The sequence below is a fragment of the Ursus arctos genome, unplaced genomic scaffold (genome assembly GCF_023065955.2).
Source record: "Ursus arctos isolate Adak ecotype North America unplaced genomic scaffold, UrsArc2.0 scaffold_13, whole genome shotgun sequence".
NCBI classification, from domain to species: Eukaryota; Metazoa; Chordata; class Mammalia; order Carnivora; family Ursidae; genus Ursus; species Ursus arctos.
Window position 1 is genome coordinate 43,134,407 of NW_026622797.1, and position 22,088 is coordinate 43,156,494.

Consider the following 22,088-nt stretch of genomic DNA (forward strand, 5'->3'; position numbering starts at 1 on the left):
TGTGAACAGTTACAATGTTTTCCTGCTGCCGTGATGGACAAGAGCAGGTGGTATGCTGAGGGGGACTTCTGTCATTGGGGCCTCAAGGTTTGGGGTTCCTGGAAAGACAGCAGCGCGAAAATGCTGAGAACAGTTCATGTGCTGGATGGAAAGGAAATGCAACTTAAAAGGTTTGATGACTGGGCATCAAATATCTTCATGAGGTCAGTGCGTAAGTAGGATGAAAGGTGAGGAATCCGAAGAACAGGAGGTTTGGAGCAGACAGAATTAGCAAGGTCTCCGAGCTGGAGTTCTTGCCGACCGCAGGAGTGCGGCCATCCGCGGAGGGCAGGTTACCAGAGGAGACATCAGAACCCCCGCCGGACGCTGAATTTCCAGTGTGATCACAGGGAAAGATGGAGAAGACCTTGAGCCAGGCAAAAGGCCTCAGTGAATGGGAGCATGGCTTGGGGGACATCAGCTGCCACAGCGGGAATAAGAGGGGGCAGGAGTATCGCGGAGAGGATTCTGCAAGCAGGAGAGAAAGTGAGAATGGGTGGGAAGTGGGTGTCGGGGGGAAGGTGTGCCTTGCCCCCTGGCCGCAGCCAGTGCAACTCTTGAAGAGAAAAGGCCACCTCTGCTTGAAAGGGACTCCAAGGGAAGTGGTGCTGGAGGACGGTTTAGACTTCACACTGGGCGCAGAGAGAGGAGTTAATATTTATTGCTCACCTACCGTACTTATGTACAGTAAAACGGATATAAATTCGTCTTCACAGCAGCCCTCGTATAATCATTTCCGCCTTAGGGAATAAGAAGTGGGTTTAGAAATCACCAATGTTAAAAAATAAACTGAGGCATTTTTAAAAACGTTAAATTTATTTGAGCATTTATAGATTCTGATCCGGTGGCGCCAGACCAGGAGTGGTTAGGAGCACTGCACCGAAGAGGCCAGGGGAAAGGCTTCGAGAACATGTAGGAGCAAAGAAAGGAAATTATCTGGTTGGCTACAGCTTTAATCCTAGTTGGCTCTTTGTCTCTGGTTGTCCCTAGCATTCAATTCCGAAACGTTGAGGCACTTCCAGGTTTAGACTTCGGTTTGCTCCTGTAGACCACCCGGCATTACAGCCCCCTGAGGCTAATGGCCTCTTGTTTGACGGAGCACCAATAATGTGCTTGAAATCATTTAGTTAAAGGCTAAATCCCAGGTTAAACCTGAGCTCTATATGGTTCTAAATCCTGCACCATCTCCTGCCTGCTGGGGAGGCATCACTCCCGCAAGATGAGATGAAAACCTGTCTGTAAGTTCCTAGGGGTGTTACGTAAAATCAAATCAGAATTCTTTTAAAGGCCCCACTTATCTCAAGAAATACAGGGAAATACCCGGGTATCAGAATTAAAGAAGATACTTTGAAACAGAGTGACCAGCACTGGCGCTGAGGCCCTGAGCATCCTGGGGGTGGTGGGAGGGTGCTGGTTACTCAGGTGCTGGGTAGGTAACCTCCTTGAAACGATAGGAGACGCGATTTGGGGTTCGGCATGACAGGGAGTTGGAACAGTGAAAGGGTGAACCCAAACAAACCTGCCCAATAAAACTGGCAACAAAGGATGAACGGCCCGGGTGACCAGCGCAGTCAGCCCTGGGAAATGAAAACCCGGGGCCTGTGCCTCACACGCGGCTTTGGGTCTACATTTTCAGCACATTCTAGGAACCACCGACCCAAAAGTTAAACTAAAAACTGGTGCAGGGCTGATAGATTCCTAGTGTTAGTGTTGCCAGACTCAGCAAATAAAAATACAGGACATGAATAGTTTTTAGTATACATATGTCCCATATAGTCCACAGAACATACTCAACGCTAAAAACATTATTTGCTGTTTATCTGAAATTCAAATTTAACTGGATATCCTCTGTTTTGTCTGGCAACCCTCCCTGGTGTACCTGACAGATATAAGCGCAAAACCACTCAGAAAGGCCATTATCATGAGGTTTTCACAAGGAGGGAAACGCCCTGCTACGGAAGGGCTCACGATAAAATATTTGAAACCATGTAAAGACACAAACCACCATGAACAAGAGTCAGGAGAAACGACGACCAGGACAGAGCCTCGAGAACTCGGCCCGTTCATTCACCGAGCCAAGAGTAACGGAGCAGCGCTGCAGGTGCTGGGGACCCGCCGGGAACACAACGCACACCTCCTTTCCTGCGCGGGACGGGGTCCAGCGGGAGCGCCGGGAAACCCCGTGGCCGTGCCAGGCAGGGATCCATGGTACCCAGAGCAGTAAAGCAGGAGAGGAGAGCTGTGTGGGGAGGAACGCTCGTCTTCAGACAGGGAGAGGAAGGAAGAGCTCCGGGAGATGCGGTCGGAGCGCAGACTTGAAGTGAAAGCTTGAGCCGTGCAGATATCTGGGGCAAGAACCTTCCAGAAAGAGAGAGCGCGGCGAGTCCAAAGGTTTCAGGAGGGGTATGTCCCCGGCAGGTTCTAGCGACAGCCCAGAGGCTCCTGTGGCTGGAGTGGGTGAACAAAGGTCCGAGGGGTGGCACCGCGACGGAGGGGGCAGATCGCCCATTTGCCCTGTCCGGTACAGGAGCCAGCAGCCACGGGTGGCTGTCTACTTCTAAATACAGTTGGATAACATAAAAACTGTATACCCCAGTCAGTCCAGCCACATTCCGGTGCCCGACAGCCCCAGCCCCGCGTAATTAACGAGTACCACGCTGGCCAGCTCCGAATGTGTCTTGTGCAAAAGCTGGACTGAACAGCGCTGCCAGAGCCTTCCACTGCACAGCAGCTCCTGCTCTAAGTGGGATGAAGAGAACAGAACAATCAGAGAACATAAAATGAATGTTTCAAATGATTAAAAGAAGGACTCAAACCCCAAGAAGATACTGTAGAAAAAGGGCAGATTTGAAAAAGAATCCACAGACCTAGACATTTTTTAAAAAATTGAAATTAGAACCTCAGTGGCTCAATTAAGCAGATGAGATAAGACGGAATTAGTAAACTGGAGTAGAATACGGAATCTTATACAGTGTTCCATGTGGGCCAGGCAATGCTTGAGAAGCTTCCACCAGTCTTCACACCAGGCATAGGCAGGTGGATAGTATTGTCTGTCCCCACGGAACAAGCAAGGAGACAGGCACAGAGAGGTGATGGCTTCTCCTCCAGGCAATCTCCAGTCTGTGCACCCAGCCACTGTGCCACGTTGTCTCTCGGGAGTTTACCCAGAACTCAGCTCAGGAAGATAAAGGAGACGATAAATAAGAGGGACTAAGAGACAGGGACGGAAATGGAATGAGGAGGTCCACTGAACATCGAACAGGAATTCCAGGAGTGAATAAAGAAAACAGCAGAGGCAAGCAGTTAGCGCAAAACAGCTGAGAATCTGTCATGGTGGAGAAAGAGGAATCCTGGGATTCAAGACACAGGAGTCCCAAGTAACATGAATACAAATGAATTCTCAGGAACAAAACCCAGAGCAGTTTCAGCAGCTTCCGTGGTCAGTGTAGTCTCGTTTGTCAGAGAAGTGTTGCAGCCACAACTGTGAGAAGTGACAGAACGCAATCTTTGCCTCCCGATAGGATTTGATAACATAGAAGACACCAGACAATTAGAATGATCTCATTCTCACCTTATCACATGGACTCATGTTGCAAAACACTGAAAAAGGCATAGCGTTTTCCTGCTCTTATCCTCTACTTTAAGCTTGGCAGTGTAGGGTTTTATCAGACCTTTCCACTCAGCCACCCCATCTACACAGTGAGGCCACCCGGGGAAGCGCTGTTCCGAACAAAGTCCCGTTCTCTCTCCGTCCTGATTAGATCACGAGTACGGGGAAGAAATGTGATGGATGAAAATAACTTTAATTCACTGTAAAGAAGTCTATTCTTACAGACTAATATTTTAATGTTAGAAGGCTACCTGCAGCCCACTGAGGGCCTAGATTAGACAAACAGCCAATTATATAACAAAAACTTTGATAAATGTTGTCCCGACTAATTTTTTTTTTTTTTAAAGATTTTATTTATTTATTTGACAGACAGAGACAGCCAGCGAGAGAGGAACACAAGCAGGGGGAGAGGAAGAAGCAGGCTCCTAGCGGAGGAGCCTGATGTGGGACTCGATCCCAGAACGCCAGGATCACGCCCTGAGCCGAAGGCAGACGCTTAACGACTGCGCCGCCCAGGGGCTCCTGTCCCGACTAATTCTTAATTTGTAAGCCTTGGAGGAACCGCATTAACATCATTTTTACACAAGAAAAAACTGAGGCTAAGGCTATAGACAGATTGACTATACAAATGGATAATGGACGGACCATACATAAAAACAGAACTCTGACTTACAACCCACAGCAATAAGCGCAGGAAAGCAAGCCATTATCCACAACCAGCCCAGGAAGCAGCCTGCGAGAGGTCAGGTTTGCAGAAGCCAGACCAGGAAGCTGAGCAGGAATGTCTGCAACAGTCAACTCCAAATCACTAAGATTTGATTACTGACAGCTTCTCTAATTTCTGTCCCCACTTCCAACCTAGGGCCAAGCAGAGAGATCCAAATACGCATCCGTAACCAATTATCTAGTTAATCCAACCTACAGCTTCTCCAGGCCAGCAGCCTCCAATCAAGGCACAGCTGCAGCCCTCCTTTCTTTTCCACTATGAAGCTTCCCACCCCTCTGCTGCCTTTCCGCCTCTCTGCAAAATGCAAGTGATGGTGGCAGACTCCCCTGCGACAGCAAGCTTGAAGAGACTTCGCTTGCGTGGTCGCTCTTCATTTATTTCCAAAATAACTGGCTCGAGATCCCTCAGCTAGTGTGTGGCTGATGAGGGTCTGGAACCGAGACCTACCTAATTCTAAACCCAGCTCTTTCCACAGTAACCACTTGCTCTTTTAGGAAGGCTGAGCCTCTCACATGCCTTCAACAGCCTGGCCAGCAGGACACCAGTGAGAGGCAGGGGCACTGTGATTTGGCATAGTTTATTATTACAATTAGTATGCATATAAAACCATGTAAACTCCACAACGTAAACTCTTTATCCTCTAAAATAACCAAAAAAATCTGTGAAGTTCCAGCCAGCACCCTATTTTAAATATTTATAGTTTCACAGAAAGTCATAGTCCTACAAATAGAATCATAATGCATTTTTTAGGTAAAGGATTTTTTTTGGTCCACATTTTCTGTTAAACACACATTTTCCTCTTTGGCAAAAGAGGCAAATCTTCCATAGTGAACTCAAAACAAACAGATAAAAAGCAGTGAACATGAGGTACAGCTGAGGTCTGGGCTAATCTGGAATTAGAGACAGGCTGATTTTGTAAGAAACAAAATCAGTTCAGTTCCCAACCATCTCAGTAGAAAAGCTCTGTGTAGATTTGGCCTCGGTCCCTTTTGTAAGAACATATGTCAAATAACTTTGTGTTTCATAGTCACAATGTGTTATTTCCGAATAAAGTCATCAAAAGTGTGGGCGTGTGACCTCAGCAGTATTTTTAATCTGAGGTACAAAAGCATCTGACACAGTAATTCAGGCTGTCATCATATGCCACCTTCATTCAGTTTGTTGGGAAAGCAGTTTTGGTCGCCCCGGGCTTTGCAGACACTTTGAAACAGTGGATTTGCGCGGGAAAGCCACACAGGATCTGCTGGCCCCGAGGTGAGGAGGAAGCAAAGTGGGACAAGGCCAGTACTTCCCGAGAGCCAGACCCCCAGACAGGGAGACCCCCCGCGGCCCGCAGGACCCTCCTGCCCTGGCCGGTGGGCGCCCTGACTGGCCACCGCACATCCCACCCCAAGTGGAGTCTAAGGGACCTGCAGCTGCCGAGGTGTGACATTGTGCTTTGTTGTAATCTACAATCATAATCGCTAACAACCACCGGGTGTGTTTCTCAAACTTCAAGTAATTTCATTCCTTCCAAAAGAATGTTAGCAATGCTTTTAGTTCTAGTTATCAAAGGAAAGGAAATGAGCCACAATAACAAGATTAAGTTTAAACAGACCTGCTGCAAACACATCAGATAAAATACTTAGAGTGAACATACTATTTACTACACACGTTTTTGCAACAGCTGCATTCTCCCACTTAGCCTCTGCAGAAGTAAAATCTGATAAAGCAAACTTAAGTTACTTTAATTCATGTTAAATACAACTCTGTACAGATTGCACATTTTACATCAAAGCAGCTCAATATCACAGTAAGAAATGAAAATACCATCTGAAAACTGTCATTTTCCTAGCCCAGCGAAACCCAACAGACTCTTGCCCTAAGGGCAAGAACAAAACCAGATGCACTACTTTGTAAACAGTATGAGAGGAGTCCCCAGGACTCCACCGCAGGATCCTATGAAATCGCAGGCACACCCCGGCACACACGCGCGCGCGCACACACACGCACACTCGACCCCGTCTCCCGTCTCCCTGGGCCGCACACAGCCCGCCGCTCGGTACCGCAGCAGGTTGTTTCACAGTGTGCTCACAAGAGAGCGGTCATGGCCGTGGGGCTGAGGGGTCGAAGGCAGTCTCGGGGGGCCGCGTAGGCGGCGCTGGCCGCCGGCTTCGCCCGCGGCTCCTGGTAGTCGGGGTGGGCGCGCTGCGCTGCCGGGCCGCCGGCGGCCGGCTGATCGTAGCCCGGGCGCTCGGCGGCGGGCGCGGGCCGCGGCGGCGTCTGGTAGGGCGCGCTGCCGGCCGAGAGCGAGGGCGTGTGCGCCGGCCCGGGCCCCGGCACGCGGTAGCCGCCCGGCGCCGAGAAGGTGTGCGCCCGCGCCGCGTGCCGCTCCACGATGGGCGTGGCGTACTCGGGCTCGGGGTGGGGCAGGGGCAGGGCGTACTCGTGGCGGCCGGCCGGCAGGGGGCAGTCGTAGTGGCGGCCGGCCTCGGCGCTCGGCGCCGCCTCGTCCGCCTCGGTGTCCATCGGGCGGAAGGTGGAGCCCTTCCTGGTCACGGTCCCGGTGCCAATCATGAGCGGAGGCTGGTAATCTGAAATCAGAAGCGCAGGAGACACGCCATGTGCGCGGAACGCGGACCCCGGGCAAGCCGGTGCTTGCGGGGGAGGAGCTCTGCGGCACCAACTCGGCCCAGTGCCGGCCGCGCAGCGGGCAGGGTGCGCCCAGCGGGCGGGGTGCGCAAGCCCGAGGTGCAGAAGGCGCAGGTGCCACACGCAGGGCCCTAGGCAGCCTTACTCTGCGCATCGCAGGAACCTAGAGAAGGCAGAGATGACGCTTCCCCACACCGCGGGGTGCGAGGGAAAGTACCTCATGGAGCTCTCCAGCTGGCTCTTGAGGTGGCAGATTTTGGAGGTGGAGGTAGTACTATGAGGAACGGGAACGGTGATTAAAAACCTATTTGATGTGGGCAGAGTATGAGGGACATGGGGTGATGTAATGGAACACGAAGACCAGAATAGTAGGTTGGGGACTAATGATGATGGCAATGATAACGATAAAACTCCCATTTACTGAGTCCTCACTGTGTCGGGCACTCTTCTAAGATACTAAGATATCAATGAGTGAAATCCTCAAAAAAAGTACAATGAGGTAGTGACTATACTCCATTTCACCAACGGGAAAAGAGAAGCAGGTTGAGATGAAGTAACTTCTCGAAGATCACACAGCTAGCAGCCAGTGGAGCCAGAAGTCGAACTCAGGTCCCAGGTGTGCGCTGTTAGCCCGAGGCTCCACCATGGAGAACACTGAGTGCCTTGCTAGCAAGTTTGGTTTACTTTTTAGAAAGCTATTGAGGATTGTAAAGAAGAGACTGGCACAGTTAGAGGTAACCCGGAAGCCGACTAAAGAGGGAAAGATCACAAAAGTGAGAAAAAAAGAAAAAGTCTAATTCACACACTAGGGATCTGGCAGCAGCCTTGGAAAGGCCACCCCTTGGAGACACGATTCAGAGAAATATATTACCAACAGTGTAGGGTGTGAGGAAAGAGAGGAGCCAAGGCCCCTTCCCAGATGTTAAGCCCAGAAGCCTGGGATACATAGTCGGGAAGCCACTTGAAAGAGAATGTATGGAGCAGTCATGGGGAGGGTGAGGAACGATGGATTCAATTCTGGACCCACTGAGGAACTGTTGACACTCACAGGTAGAGGGGTCCAGCAGGTGAGAATGGCTGACTTCTCGGGGACAGGGAGGGAAGTCTGCACTTAGCAGCTGAACAGAAAAAAAATGCAAGGAAGGGCTCTCTACTGGGCGCTCTGCAGCAGGGGATGGTGAGGCTGCTGAGAAGACAGACTGTGGCTAAGTGGGGGGAAGAGTGAGACCCAGGGGCTCCCACGGTCAAGATGCCCGAGAAGGACCACACAGTGGGGGAGGAGGACAGGCTGCACCAGAAGCTAAAGAACAATGAAAGGAAGAAGAGGCTAGACAAGGGGGTCTTCCCTCCCCTTGTTTTATCTACAAGGTAGCACTAGAATTGTCAGGGGTGGGGGGTGGGAGGAGGAATAAGAAGATGGATTTTGGGTGGAGAGATGCTCTCTTTGCCCTGAAGCGGCTCCAGCAGCCTTTCCCTGGTAGCTTCCTGACTTTGACATGCACCACCTGGGGACTTCTGGGTCGGAAGGCCCGGGCATGGCCTGAAAGCCCCCATTTCTGGCAAGCTCCCTGTGCTGCTGGCCCTCAGAATGCACTCTGGGTAGCGAGAAGCTAAGCAGTGCTCCTCAGAGTGTGGTCTGCAGATGCCTACCTATCTGAGAACTGAGACAGGTCTGCAAAAAGACAAGTACACAAATTCAGAGCAAGTGTTTAGAAACTCACAGCAATTTGGAGGTAACTTTATGTCCACTGAATCTAATAAAAGAATTAGACTTTATATTTTGTATGTCTTTTTTTAAATGTCATTATTACTCCTAATTTATACAGTGGACGCTGAACAACAGGGGCTTGAACTGTGTGTGTCCACCTACAGGTGGATTTTTTTTCAGTACAGTGTAGTACTGGAAATGTATTTTCTTCTTCTTTAAGATTTTCTTAATAACATTTTCTCTCGCTTTATTGTAAGAATACAATATATAATGCATAACACATACAAAGTATGTGTTAACTGACTGTTTATGTTATTTGTAAGAATGGAATCAACAGTAGGTTGTTCCGACCAGCAAAAAGCTATGAGTAGTACGTTCTGGGGGAGTCAGAAGTTACACATGGATTTCTGACTGTGCGGGGGGCGGGGGACGGCATCCCTAACCCCCTTGCTGTTCAAGGGTCAACTGTATTGTATTTTACAAAAGTATTAGTTCTTGATGGATTAGAAATAATTTTTTAAAAGGCAAAAACCAAATGGATCCTTCCCCAAGAACCGTTTGAGAAGCTTGACTCTCAGGGAGGGCTACTGAGGACACAGAGGCCATTCTAACACTGGGCGGCTTCTTTTATCTCCTAGCTCGTCTTCCACAAGGGCAGGAGCTGTGCTTTCCAGTCCCTCTTAGTGTCTTCACCAAAACCTTAGTGACAGATGACTTCAGGGCTTCCAGATTGTCGTGGTACCGGGGGCCACTGCTGTAGCTCCGCTCTAGCTCCTGTCGGTGACTGGCCTGGCGTGAACGGGCTTCTGAGAGAGACCTCAGTGTCCGTTTGCAACTCGGTGCAGAGTTAAGAAAGAGCACTGTGCACATCACTGACTTATGGGGCCCCAAGTGAACACAAGGGTTTTCACCTTCTTTCCCTCCTGGTCTCCCCCTCCCAGAGGCAGCACTTCAGACCCTAGAGCACCGTCCCAGCGGCTGCACGCTTACCTGCCATGTCACTTGTGATGAGGTCCAACTTCTGCGTCACTTCCTTTTCATTATCATAGCTGATGGTGAACTCGGCGGACTGGTGTCTGGCAAAGGGATACTTGATCTGCTTCCAACAGTCTGGAATAAAGATAACACAGAACAAACTAGTATCTCAGAAGCCTAACGCACATTGCCCACGATGTGTCTCTCCATGAGTCGGGGGTCAGGCTGCCTCCTGCCGGCTGACCTTCCGTGTGAAACGCGTGGCCCCGGCTCCTCAGATACAGGTGGTAGAAACAGCATGCTGCGGTCGTTACAACAGCGAACACCGTTCTGACCACGCTTTCCACCTGCCTTCGGGATGTATTTGTGTGCCCCTCACATCCCAGATCATCCCTACGTGACACACGTGGGCATGGTGTCCTCTCATCTGCACAGACACGACACTCGTGTCTCAGAGAAGTCAACGCATCTGGCTGTCGAGAGCTTGCGGAGGTGGAGTCCCAAAGTGCCCCTAAGATTCTGAGGGGTCCTGCCCCCCTGTCCTCTCTCTGGGCCGTGGCTGACTCATTGCACGGGCGTCCTGTAGTCCTAAGGATTCTCTGCAACCCGAACCTGAACCCTGCCTGGTTCCTCTTTGCTCTCCCAGGATGGGAAATACCGTGGAAGCCTGGGGAGGCACAGTGTGCTGGACAATGTACTTTGTGAAAGTGGGGCTTTTATAACTTCTCCCGGGTGACCAGCAGTGGGGTGGCCTACACAGTGGCCAAAAAAAAAAAAAAAGAATGTTGATAAATGATGGGATAAGCTGAACAGAAGTCAAAGTAACAGGCCATGAAAACTCCCAACTAAAATAAAGAGGACACAATCTTCCTTTCCTTTTAGGCTTGATAACTTAAAGGCTATAGATCTTTTTTTTTTTTTTTAACAAGTAAGTGTGGTCACAGACGTCCTTGTGCTTTTAATCAGCAGATCCTGTCCCTTCTCTAAGACAGTATAAAAACCGTAGGAAGAGTTTTCTGCAAACCAACCTGTTTTCTGGGCCTTTGCTGATCCGTATGGATTCCCTTTCTTCTTCCTCCTACAGAGACAAAAGAATCCTACTTGAAAAGGTTTCTAAGCGATAAGTACTGTTTATAGGAGAATACGTGATACTTTCTACCCCTACCCAACTTATTTTTAAAACATAAATTAACATTTTATCTTGGCCAAAGTAACGCTGCTTTTCTACACCCAAAAAAAAAAAAAAATTTTGGTTTTGTCATTATTTGCATAATTAGAGAAGAAACTTCAAAATGTCAAGTCACACACCTTCTAAGGACTGCAAAGATTCCCATTCCGGCAACCAGCAGGGCAAGGAGTACCAGTGGGATGGCAACCGCGGTGCTGTTTATTCCTAGGAAGGGGGAAAGCCACCACATTACAACGGAAACGGACGGCAGCCAGCGTTCACAGTCTGAAACTCAACACTAATTTGAAAGCTCTTCAACGGTTTAATATATGGGGAAGGTGAATATGTGCGAGGCATTTCCTGATCTCAGCACAAAGAGAGGATTCAAAATCCTGGCTCAAGTTTAGGAAAATAAATTTTATTTTTTCCAAAAAGGCAATTTTTGATGGTCCTCAGGGATTAACATTTACTCTGGGCTTGCTGTCTGGACAACATTAGACTCCAAAATCAGAATTGAGGGGGAAGGTTTTAAGCTGGGCCACCCAGCTGGCCCGGAGGTAATGAGCTCAGGGAACCAGCCCCCCAGATGGTGGGAAGCTTTGCCCGTGCACAGCAGCAGCAGCTGAGGGGAAAGGGGAGAAGAGCCCTGGGCTTCCGGTTACCAGGGCGCTGGAGCGCTGGGCTGAGAGGAAATGCAGCCTGATGACCTCGGACAGCATTTCCGCTCTGCTGCACAGAGCGCCATGTCTTCCTACTTTAAAAAAGGAAGTCACGTTAACAGCTAATAAAGCAGGCCCCAAGCTTATAGACACGATGCAAACTAAAGGAGAAATATTAGTTCGTCACCCTTCTTTATCTGTGATCCCTGAGAAGAAAACAAAGCAATGATCAGGAGTGGAAATGTGCAGTTCATGAAATGGGGGGCATAAGGACCTTCGAAAGGAACAAAAGTTGTAATTAACAGTGGCGTCGTTTACCAGAGTGGAAATTTGGGAAAAATCCAAGAACTTAAACATCCAACAATAGGGGAATGGTTAACTAAGTGATGGTATATCCATATGAAAAAATACTATAAAGCTATTAGCAGCTGTGTTTTTCAGCTAATTAGTAACACTGGAAGATACTTATGATACAATGGTAAGTGAAAAACTATATGCTACAGAACAAAATATGTGGTATGCTACCATTTTTTTCTCCAAGTTACAGATAAATATAGTTGATTAGATACAGTGGAATATGGTGATTGTGGATGCTAATTTATGACTTTTTTCCATACTTATAGACCTATAATCTTTCTGAATTTTATAAAATTAATACATAAATCATCTTATATTCTGAAAAAAATAAATGTACTTTTAATGTTTATTACTCCCTCCTACCTCTGTTCCTCCTCTCAGGAAGCCAAATTATGTTTCTGACATTCTTCCAGAGATACTGGAATGATTATCTATATATATTCATTCTTTATTCCCTTTTTTAAAAAAAATATTTGTTTGAGAGAGAGAGACAGAGTGAGCACAAGCAGGCAGAGGGGCAGAGGAGGAGGGAGAAACAGACTCCCCGCTGGGCAGGGAGCCCGATGCAGGGCTCGATCCCAGGACCCCGGGATCATGACCTGAGCGGGAGGCAGACACTTAACTGACTGAGCTGCCCAGGTGCCCCTCTTCACTCCCTTTTTTGCACACATGGTAGAGTGCTCTACGGACTGTCCTGTCCTTTGTGTATTTTCTTAAGTTTGTCCCTTATCTCAGAGAGCTTCCTCTATTACTAAACACATTTGTTTTTCGCGGCCGCAGACTATTCCATTGTACAGAGAGCTATTATTTTCCCGTAAAATCTTTACGTGGTGTGTGAATACTACTTTCTCTACTTGCAATGCTGCGTCATTTTACACATATGCTGCTACCTCTCGGCCATCTGACTCCAGACATTCATACTGTCGTATGAATGCGAAATGAGTTTTTGTTGAAGCTACTGTAATAATCACGTGGAGTCCGGTCACGCTCCTGAGGAAACCACGAAACGGTAAGTGCCCTACCTGTGGGCATTTCCGGAGAGGGGACGGATTTTGTGATCGTCTCATCTTCTCTTTCAGTGGAACCGACAGTGTCTGGACTTGTTTTGCGAAACACCAACGAGTCATTACCTGCGACAGAAGAGATGGTGGAAGAATCACGTTAGTAACAACCATCTGGGACAGGGCACGAGCAGAACCGAATGACTCGCTGACTTGCCTTGTGAGATCCGGCAGCCGAAGAGCTCTACCTTCAAGGCTATCCTCTGGTGCCACGTCTGGGGGACAACCCGCACGTATCTGGCCACGATGGGAGGGATGAAATTATTCCTCACTGGATCCCGAAAATTAGAGTTGCCCTGAAACACCTGTAGAATCAAGTAACTTTTACCCGAAGAGGCTGGGCGTTCACTCCTCCGTCCTTCCCACCCCAGTCCTACCCGGCTGTGGACACCAAAGCCAGGAACCCAGGTCTGCTGTGGCTCTGCAGACACGCTTGCTAGCGTAGATACAAGGCTTTGCCAACAAAGGCTGAGTTACCTAACGAAGGTGGTGCTGCAGATCTGTTTTCTGGAAACACACTGATAAAAATATCTTGAGACCCACTCTGCCACTCAGGTCTTTCCTCCAAAGTTTCTCTTACCTTTTCTTTATTACTCGCAATCCCTTTATAGGTCCTCCACTTGGAGTTGTTGTTTTTGAACCTCATCACGAAACTCTTAACATAAAAGTTGAAATTCGACTGTGTGGATCCTGTGGTCATAATTCCTTGTAAGAAAATATTACTGATAGGTTAGAGTTTAAAATACATATAGCATGTATTACAACCCCAGGTTTCTTTTCTCTTTCTTTTCTTTTTTTTCCCTCACTTGAAATCTTAAATCATTTTATAGGCAAATTTTTCTTATTTGCATTTAGAAACCTGACCACAGCTGAGTGTTTCCACACTGACAACATGCTATAAAAAGGTTTCTGAGTGGCTCAGTCGGTTAAGCATCTGCCTTCAGCTCAGATCATGATCCTAGGGTCCTAGGATCAAGCCCCACATCGGGCTCCCTGCTCAGCAGGAAGCGTGCTTCTCTCTCTCCCTCTGCTGCTCCCCTTGCTCGTGCTGGCTCTGTCAAATGAATAAATAAAATCTTAAAAACAAAAAAGTTTCATCTAATCCATACCTCCACACTTACAACCTGCACACAGGTTCTTCCCATCAAGATGACGTGGAGGCTTGTCACGTTTAGAAAAGACACAGAGTACTCTGAGCTAGAGAAAGAGGCGCCTACGTTGCTCAGAAACATAATTTCAACTGCCCGGCATTTTGCATCTGTGAAACCGTACCTGTTATTTTCTTTTTCTCTCCCAAATCGGTCTCCAGCCACTCGCGCTGTCTGCGGGTCTTGCCGCTGTCCCCTGAAGCCCATGACAGGTCTTGGTCCTGAAGCTGGGCTTGGCCGGGAGACCAGTGAACTTGTTCTCCCGTCTCACTGACCCACTGCCAAGAAGTTCTGATCTGTGTGTCCGGTTCCAGACTCAATGATCTGCTGCAACCTAAAAAAAAAAAAAAAAAAAAAAAAGCCAAGAAAGTATTTCAGATATAAACACAAAATGAAAGCAAAAAAAAAAAAAAAAAAAAAGTACTCCATCTCACCTAGAATTTCAGTTGATTTATTTTCATTCTGATATCAAATCAACTGTTTAATTACTAGTTTTTTTAATGACCCAGACTTTTCATCTGACTCATTTATGCTGTTGTCTCTTGCAACTGCTGCCTTTCTTCTTAATGGATCTCATTGAAGTCACATCCCCTATAAATGACATCTTTGTTCCCACTATTGACTTTCCTTTCTAGACTTCTAAATTCACCCTCATTTCAGCAAAGTACAATGTGTCTTAAAGGTTTAAAATGCTGAGGATTCTTCTCACTGGATCAGAGGGGACTCTATTGTCTGTGTCCTTGAAGAGGACAGACATCCGGGTGCTCTGAAGATCAGTAAATTGTACTCAACGTCATCCTTAGGATCTTAATTTTACCATGTCCAAGACAATGTGGAGGTTAGCAAATACAGGCCACACTCCTCTCCTGGACAAAGAAGACATGTTCATATTGTTCTCCTGGAAATATTTTACTTTATGCTGAGAGAATATTTACACAGAATATATTTCGTGATGGAGGGGCTAAAAAGCCCTTGTTTCACACACTCATGTTCAATCACTTTATTCAAGATAACCACAAATCAAACTGTAATATTTAAAAGCTTTTCTTGTTGGGGCGCCTGGGTGGCACAGCGGTTGAGCGCCTGCCTTCGGCTCAGGGCGTGATCCCGGCGTTATGGGATCGAGCCCCACATCAGGCTCCTCCGCTAGGAGCCTGCTTCTTCCTCTCCCACTCCCCCTGCTTGTGTTCCCTCTCTCGCTGCCTGTCTCTATCTCTGTCGAATAAATAAATAAAATCTTTAAAAAAAAAAAAAAGCTTTTCTTGTTAAAATCTAACAGAAAGGAGTTTATCTTCACGTAAGTGTCATTTTGAATTTTCATTCTTTTTTTGGCAGAAGTTTGAGAGAGCTTAGATTATGAAGAAAAAATATTTTCTACTTCATGCTAATTGAGTTACTGTCTCGGTATATTTAAGTTACAGCGTACTTGCTGCTGTGTGACCTGTGGGAAAAAAGAAAAATAAAATCCTTTAAACTATATCATCGGAGGGGTATGGGAGAATAAACTACCGCTGAAGACTTTAAAATACCAAATTCTTAAGGAAAGCAGGATCCTTACCATCGGAGGTAAAGAGAAATCGCTTGTCGGACAGGGAACCACTGCAAATAATAAACACAAACAGGAGGAGGTGAGTTGCTTCCGTGGATCGCACTGACTGACACAGCCCCACAGCCCAGGTGCCATGGAGCCTTCCCACACCTCATGGGATCCTCGCCGCACCCCAGCAAGGCTCTTGTCATCTTTGTCACTGGCGTTATAGAGAAACTCAGGCCCACTGAAGAGAAGCAACGTTCCTAAGGCCACCCAGGGCCAGGACTCTTGAGTCCCCGCTGTTGGGTCAAAATCTTGTGTAGTTGCCATCATGCCACATGGTGTGGGGGGGAGGAAAGTAAACATACATTCCCAGGACCGACCTTAAGACCCAATTAATTAATACCTGGCAATGGAGGCGGAAAGAATGACTGCCCTCAATACTCCCTTCGCTTTAGTAGCCGCCTTGAAGCATCCTCATCGTTGTCAATAGTCAAGGACCATGGAGAGAAATGAAAAAGACCGGCCACTTCAAGAAGAATGACCATGTCATCTGCTCGCTGCCTTTTCTACAAGCTTCGCTCCTTCCCTGAGGGGGTCCTGCTCGGGGAAGCCTCAGCTAAGTCTCTCTCCAGTCACATTCCTCCCCACTGTAGCAACCGACACCAAGCTATGAACCATCCTGCTTCTGGATGACAAGGTGCAGAGGGAGAAAACTCATGGCATCTCACTGACCTTGCCTAAGCTGGGCATCACCCCTGTGGGACAGTCCGACTGCTGCGCTCGCATTAATCCCTGGGCCTGTGGACTCTAGGATTTCTACAGCTCATGGCACTCTCATAGGCAAACATCATATTGGCCTCGTTCTGCAGTTGTCTCCTTCCGTGGAGAAGAGATTCCTAAGGCCCAAGACCATATTTACCTTTTTGTAAATCCCTTATCAACTCAACAGTGTAAAACTACGTCGAAAATTTGGAGCTCTCGAGATGAATCTGACATGCATAGTGCTCAGTACAATGATACTAGAGAAATGCACAAAGACGTAGATGTCACTGTGGTGGTCAATTACTTTACACTCTGAGAGCACTGCTTGTTGTTTGAATGTTTAACTCTGAATTCGATCTTGCAACCGTGGACAGAGGGCGTACTGAACGGTGAAATCCACGGAGAGCCCAGAAAGAGTCTGGACAAGACTGTAAGAACCTTCCCATCAAAGCTCTGTGGCTGGTGTTGTTTAGAAGTACCAGGTGGTGCAACTCCTCGGAACGGACTTCTTCTCTCACATTCGTTGTCCACTCTCAAGCTCAGACTCCATGGCCCTGCCATTCCATAGAAGCTTCTGTAATAAGCTCTGCACTGAATACAAGGCAGGCAGCCAGCATTTCTCCCGTGAAAGTGCGGGCCCGCTGGGGTCACAGCACTTGCCTAAATTCACAGCTCGTGGCAAAACCAGGGTCAAGATCCAGCTCTCCTAACTTCTAAAGAAAGGTGCACACTGTTCACATCCAGAGTTTGATTAATTTATTTAGAGCCTCCATTTGACTGCTTCTTCCATTTTTTCTAACGTTCCCGCACTAAGTATTCCACTTAAAATTTTGCTCAAATAAAGCTACCTGGTATTGCGGTAACTCGGAGGGCCCCAACTCGCTCCTGCTGCCATGAGACACTAACGTATTTATTTTGTTTTGGAAAAGAGAAGTTAGGGAAAGAAGGATAACTGTGGAGTTAACCCGGGGAAGACACCGCCAGGGAAGGCTCTGCTCCTAACCGCTCTCCGCCTGCCTGGCTCTTCTCCGTGATCAGGGGAATGCGTTTCTCCATTGCCCTCTATTAAACTAAATACAACCACTTCGAGAATTCCATTGGTAAATGAGCCTCCTCTCCCAGCAATGAAGACACCCCTGGAGGCTGGGGTTCTGAGGCAGTCCCACATCAGGGTGAATGAATTCAGATGACTGGAATTGCCAGCCCTCCCAGAGGGCTCCAGAAGCAAGCAAGAGGCTGATGTAAACGGAAAGAAAACCTTCCCTGCTGGTGGTGCGAGCCTTCCCTCTCGGTGTGAGGTCAGGCTCTCTTCCTGATTCCATTCTGGTCTCCTCAAATCAAGGAAGTGACCTGACCCGGATGAATCCCAGAAGAAACCTAGATATTTACTTTGGGGACTCCTTCTTCCTCAGGGGCAGCGCTTCCTTCTGTGTTTTTTCCTGAACACCAAACAATCATGTGTGGGAACAGAAGTTCAATGACCGCGCGCACACTGCGTCCCCAACAGCACACCCGCACAGATAAACACAACTGCCCCCGAAAGATCTGGGAGTCGGGAGGGGTGGAAGAGACATGTCTGCATGTAGTTCACTCTTCTCTGCTCAGGACAAAAAGCCAGAGCAAAATCAGAGCTAGAAGATAGAAGGGACCTCGATATAATTCTAGACTTTCTCTTCCCACACCCCCCCAAAAATTGAACAGTTTGTTCAAATAACTACATGGGATGTGGACTCACACTCTTCGTGATTCATTCATGGTTGAGATTTCTGGACTCTTTGCATCAACGTTTAATTTCAAATTACATAAAGTGACTTCATCTGTATCAAGCCTGGAAGTAATTGAGAGCATCTCTACTCCTCTTCAATAGGTTAAATAATTTTTTTTGAAAGTAAAATAAAATCCTAGTAGTACAAGTTCAACTTTCAATGATTCTATTTTTCTACAAAAGAAGCATTGAAATGTTCACAAACATAGGCAAGAGATTCCAAAAAACAGATTTAAAACCAGAGGCCAATTCTTTGCTCCTATCTGGAGATGGGGCTCCCAACAAATCTAGGCCACAGCATGGCATCTTCCTGAAATAGTGCCCTGGTATCAATATATCGGACCATAAAAAATGTCAACAGAAACAGATCCTCAAATGTCAAGATCAAGCTGACACAGCTTACTGTGTCTAAGCAATCACTTTTCTTATAAATCAGGATATAATATTTATGTTCCAAAAACCTTGAGGCAAATACATAAGTGAAAAAATATATGTACAGACATATGTGTGTATGTATGTATATGTAATACATGCATGCATATATTTATATATAGTACATATGTGTACAAGCATACATGTATGTATAAAATACATGTGTGTGTATATAAACATGAATTTCTAATACACACATATATAAATTTTATTTATTTGAATAAGGATTTTACTTTCTGAAGGTACTCTGTTACTAAGCTTTTAGATCTTACATTTGGGACCGATTTGCCTTTGAAATGTTCACATACTATGAAAAGAACACTTTGGGGCCTCTCAAAGCTAAAAGTCCTTTCCAGGGGGAAAGTGGCGGGGAGTCCTATCCGTAGCGAGCAGAGAACACAAAGACAGAGCGGTGAGCCTGCCCATCAGAGTGCAGCCTGCCCCCGATCTCAGTGCATGGTTGCCTCTTGCGGATTACATATGGCATCACCTGCATGGCTTGTGAAAGACTTGGCCTGGAACACCCTCTCCCGTTACCCCACCTGCAGCCCCGACTCAGATTCTGCCTTCTCTCCTCAGCCACCCACCGGCCAGGGCCCTGGACGTGGGCATGGTGTGCTGACCGCCTCAGCTCCTCTAGTGTCCCTCCCTGGGCCTTGACTCTGCTCCCGCGTCCCCATGTGCCCAGTTCCTGCCTTCCACCAAACCCAAGGCTTGCCTCCTTCATGAAGGCGACCTAACCAATTTCTCCCCCAACTTCAGTCACTGCTTCTAAATCCCCTCTCCTGCGAGCTTAACCCAACACCCCAACCCAGAAATGGGTTTTAGTCCCTATGTTTACTTAGGAGTTCGTCAATTGATTCTCTGGAACTTAAGATACATTTTCCTATAAAAATAATATGATAGCCTGGAGTCAGAATCCCCATTTGAACCACAATATTGCTAAACTAAGCTGTAATATATTTAAATAAAAAGCAGAAGGGGAAGGAAAAAAATTACTGTATGACTTTCTCAAAATGACATCAGAGTCACTATATTATGCTAACTAGGGAACCTATCAACCCCCTTATGTGGTTTCTTTTCACCAGATGAGATGGTCCACACCCTCTGCGAGAACAGAGCAGGGAAACGTGATTGTGTTCTTCCTGCACACAAGCAGGGACCACGGCAATGGCGGGGTGGGGGGTTGTGGGGGGCGGTCAGTGATCGGCGCACAGACGAGGGAGTGGTAGAGGATACAGGCCCTGACCTCCTTTTTCCTACTTTTGGATCCTGAAATTGAAATGCCTGTAGTCTCTGTCTTGTGCCATATTCTTAGGACCAAGACTATGTGACAACCTGTCCAAAACACCCGGGGTCATGCGAGCAGGAAGACATTTCTGAGGCAGATAGGGAGGGAGCAAGAGATAGACACAGCGGCTGGAGGATCACCGTTCTTTCACAAGGCACCCACCCAAAGAAAGCCCCCTCTGGCCCACTCCAAGCTGCCTGCTTCTATGGGTGGGCTCCTGGACCACGAGGCAGGCTTATATTTAGTTCTAACAGCTCTTGTTTTCCACTCCAGAAGCTGAGGAAACCGAAAAGCATTAAAAGCTCAGGTTGAAATGTTGAAAACAATTGAACAATTGACATACTTTTTTCTCATGAAGCTGAAAGAGCAGAGGATACCAGCAAACAGAGAGGTAAATGTTAACAAAAGCCCTTTTTTTTCACTTCCCAACTATTACTCATGACTAAGAGCTTGTCTCTAGGGATCTTCCGGGGAGCTTGGTAGTTCTATGGAGGCTAATTTTAGCTCCCCATCTCCTTCAGTACCTTTGGTAATACTGCAGATCACCAGTAATTTACTTAAACTGGAAAAACTGAAAACGGACAGCCTTTATTTCCTCCGACTAACGCACCTGAGAGTAGAAACACTCCTTTGCCCCAGAACTGCAGATATGTGCCACATCTGTCGGCATAACCAGGGAGCTTTCTTCTTGCTGCACTGACCCTCCACACCATAAATGCTGCTTTAAGCACGCACACACATTCTTCCCAGCTGACAAACCCCTGGTAGCATGTGCCCGCTGTCCCTTCAAAATTGTGAGCTGACTCATTACACCTTTCCGGTTACCTTCCACTCAGAACAAAGGACAAAGTACTTACTCTTTTGAGAGCACACCATTGGCCAGGATTCCTTCGTATCGACTTATCCCTTTGCTTTGAAGCACGCGGATCTGACCGCCCAACTCGTCTGCGATTACTCCCGCGTGGATGGCGGCTTTGCACAACAAAGAGGTCTGAAACACAGCAAGGCCATCACTCACAGCTACTCAGGAACACATTTAAATATGGTGGGAGGTTTCCGTTTTGTTATAACTTGTGGTCAGGATCCCTATCTGACCCATGACATTGGGACACTATAATTCATTTAAATAAAAAGTAGAAGAGGAGGGGAAAAACTATTATATATCTCCAAATGACTTCAGGGTCACATTTACGCCAACGTGGGCACCCATCCACTCGAGAGGTAAGTAGGTAATTCACAGTCGTGGCGCCGCCCCCCCCCCATGAATAACGCCTCCCGACAGTCATGCCCCCATGTAGATCCCTCCCACTGACTGCAGTGGACCACGTAACTTGCTTTGTTCTGCTGCAGATGACATGGCCCAACCAACTGCCAGACGTGTCATCGCGGCCACCTTTGGCCCTCTGGCCCCACCTGAAGCACAGTACGACTGCAGGAGCTCTTCTAGGCAAGGGGGGATTAAGAACTGACCAGCCCAAACTGCTGACCCACAAACTCTACAGCAAATAACGCGGTGCTATTTTAAGCCACTAAATTTTGGGGTGGCTGGTTAAGCAGAAATAGATAACTCATCAGCTTCTGACATTTGGTTTCCCAGATACATGTAACAAGGCTCATCTGAGAATGTGAACCTTCCATATCACGGCTTTGTTTGATAATTAATTCAGAGATTGAACAAGGCACCAAAAACAAAAGAGTGATGTCAGCCACAGAACATTAAATGGAATGGAAAACGTCACAGAGGTCTTAGAGTTATGAGGATGAGCAACCCAGGGCCCACGGTCTCTGTCTCATTTCCTGAGTCTCTTCTGGAAGGTCAGACAGCTGGCACCTGCCCAGTCCTCCAAGACTGCTGTCTGCAGTGACAAAGCGAGCAGGAGCACCTGACCAGCCGATTAGCAGGTGGCCCTGGGATTGGAATTGGCCCACTGGACATCGGGCTGGGGAAGGACTGGAACTTTTCCACGGGGTGCCCAGGCCCCAAGGTCCCCTGGGTACAGACTGTGTGGGAAGGTGATTAGGCAGTCAGCCCAGGACTGAAGAGCTGAGAAACATCATTTTCTAAATGAACTTTAGCAATGCTTCACTTCTTCATGAGGCTAATGCCAAAATGAGAAAAGCAGCTCATGAAATTGTGTCTCAATAACTGGACTTGGGAGTTTCTCTTCGTGTTAATGACAATGCCGTTGCCTTAATCTGCCATGGAAAAATTCTCTTGGAT

The 22,088-nt window shown here is 47.5% G+C and overlaps 1 protein-coding gene across 3 annotated transcripts in view; it reads right to left on the reverse strand.

Annotated features, from left to right (window-relative positions):
• Positions 1 to 795: 795 nt before the first annotated feature.
• DCBLD1 (discoidin, CUB and LCCL domain containing 1) overlaps positions 796 to 22,088 on the reverse strand; it is a 69,522-nt gene continuing 48,229 nt past the window's right edge. Inside the window, exons 7-16 of one of the 3 annotated variants that reach the window (XM_057311120.1) lie at positions 20,725 to 20,858; positions 15,642 to 15,682; positions 14,208 to 14,417; positions 13,516 to 13,640; positions 13,093 to 13,240; positions 12,897 to 13,004; positions 10,999 to 11,083; positions 10,719 to 10,768; positions 9,706 to 9,825; positions 796 to 6,949 (exon numbers count right to left, since the gene is read on the reverse strand). In XM_057311120.1, the coding sequence (XP_057167103.1) occupies positions 6,447 to 6,949; positions 9,706 to 9,825; positions 10,719 to 10,768; positions 10,999 to 11,083; positions 12,897 to 13,004; positions 13,093 to 13,240; positions 13,516 to 13,640; positions 14,208 to 14,417; positions 15,642 to 15,682; positions 20,725 to 20,858 (1,524 nt within the window). In that variant the 3' untranslated portion in view covers positions 796 to 6,446. The remainder of the gene's footprint in view (positions 6,950 to 9,705; positions 9,826 to 10,718; positions 10,769 to 10,998; positions 11,084 to 12,896; positions 13,005 to 13,092; positions 13,241 to 13,515; positions 13,641 to 14,207; positions 14,418 to 15,641; positions 15,683 to 20,724; positions 20,859 to 22,088) is intronic. The other 2 variants (XM_057311121.1, XM_026504689.4) reach the window with 2 other exon arrangements.